The 670-nt window shown below is 58.8% G+C and overlaps 1 protein-coding gene across 1 annotated transcript in view; it reads left to right on the top strand.

Moving 5' to 3' along the window:
• Positions 1 to 44: 44 nt before the first annotated feature.
• The window catches only part of EMH_0011300 (uncharacterized protein), a gene marked incomplete at both ends in the record, with an annotated part of 2,266 nt that continues 1,640 nt past the window's right edge, over positions 45 to 670 (top strand). The window contains 2 exons of the mRNA XM_013499218.1: positions 45 to 261; positions 408 to 599. Coding sequence (XP_013354672.1) covers positions 45 to 261; positions 408 to 599 — 409 coding nt within the window. The remainder of the gene's footprint in view (positions 262 to 407; positions 600 to 670) is intronic.

Raw genomic sequence — 670 nt, 5'->3', positions numbered from 1 at the left:
CAGCAGCAGCGGCAGCAGCAGCAGCGGCAGCAGCAGCAGCAGCAATGGCTTTGCTGCAGGCCGCCGTTAAGGAGGTCCATGCACTCCTCGGTAAGACCCAACCCAGCAGCAGCAGCAGCAGCAGCAGCAGCAGAAGCAACAGCAGCAGCAGCAGCAGCAGCAGCAACCACGGCAGTAGCAGGAGTGACTACAGTAGCAGCAGCCGCAGACGCAGCAGCAGCAGCAGCAGCAGCAACAGCAGCAGCAACAGTAGAGATAGGAGTGAGTGCAGTAGCAATAGGCACAGATGCTGCAGCAGCAGCAACAGCAGCAGCAGCAGCAGCAACAGCAGCAGCAGCAGCAGCAACAGCAGCAGCAGCAGCAACAGCAGCAAGTATTGCATGCATCTGTTTATGTGGTTGTCTCAGAAGAAGAAGAGAAATTAACACTGCCGCAGGAAACTGCTGCTGCTGCTGCTGCTGCTGCTGCTGCTGAGGATCCAGCTGCAGCAGCAGCAGCAGCAGCAGATGACGCAGTGGCAGCAGCAGAAGCGTTAGCAGCAGCAGCAGCAGCAGCAGCAGCAGAATCAGCAGCAGCAGCAGCAGCAGCAGCAAGCCAAAGTACTGCTGCAGCATGGCCCTCTCCTTCTGCTGCTTCCTTCCTTAAGAGCTGCTCCCGCCGGCTGCAGCTT

Source organism: Eimeria mitis, genomic scaffold (assembly GCF_000499745.2).
Source record: "Eimeria mitis Houghton genomic scaffold, Emh_scaff410, whole genome shotgun sequence".
In the NCBI taxonomy this organism is placed as follows: Eukaryota; Apicomplexa; class Conoidasida; order Eucoccidiorida; family Eimeriidae; genus Eimeria; species Eimeria mitis.
Note: the sequence above shows the minus strand (reverse complement) of the source record. Positions and strands in the feature narration are given on the sequence as shown.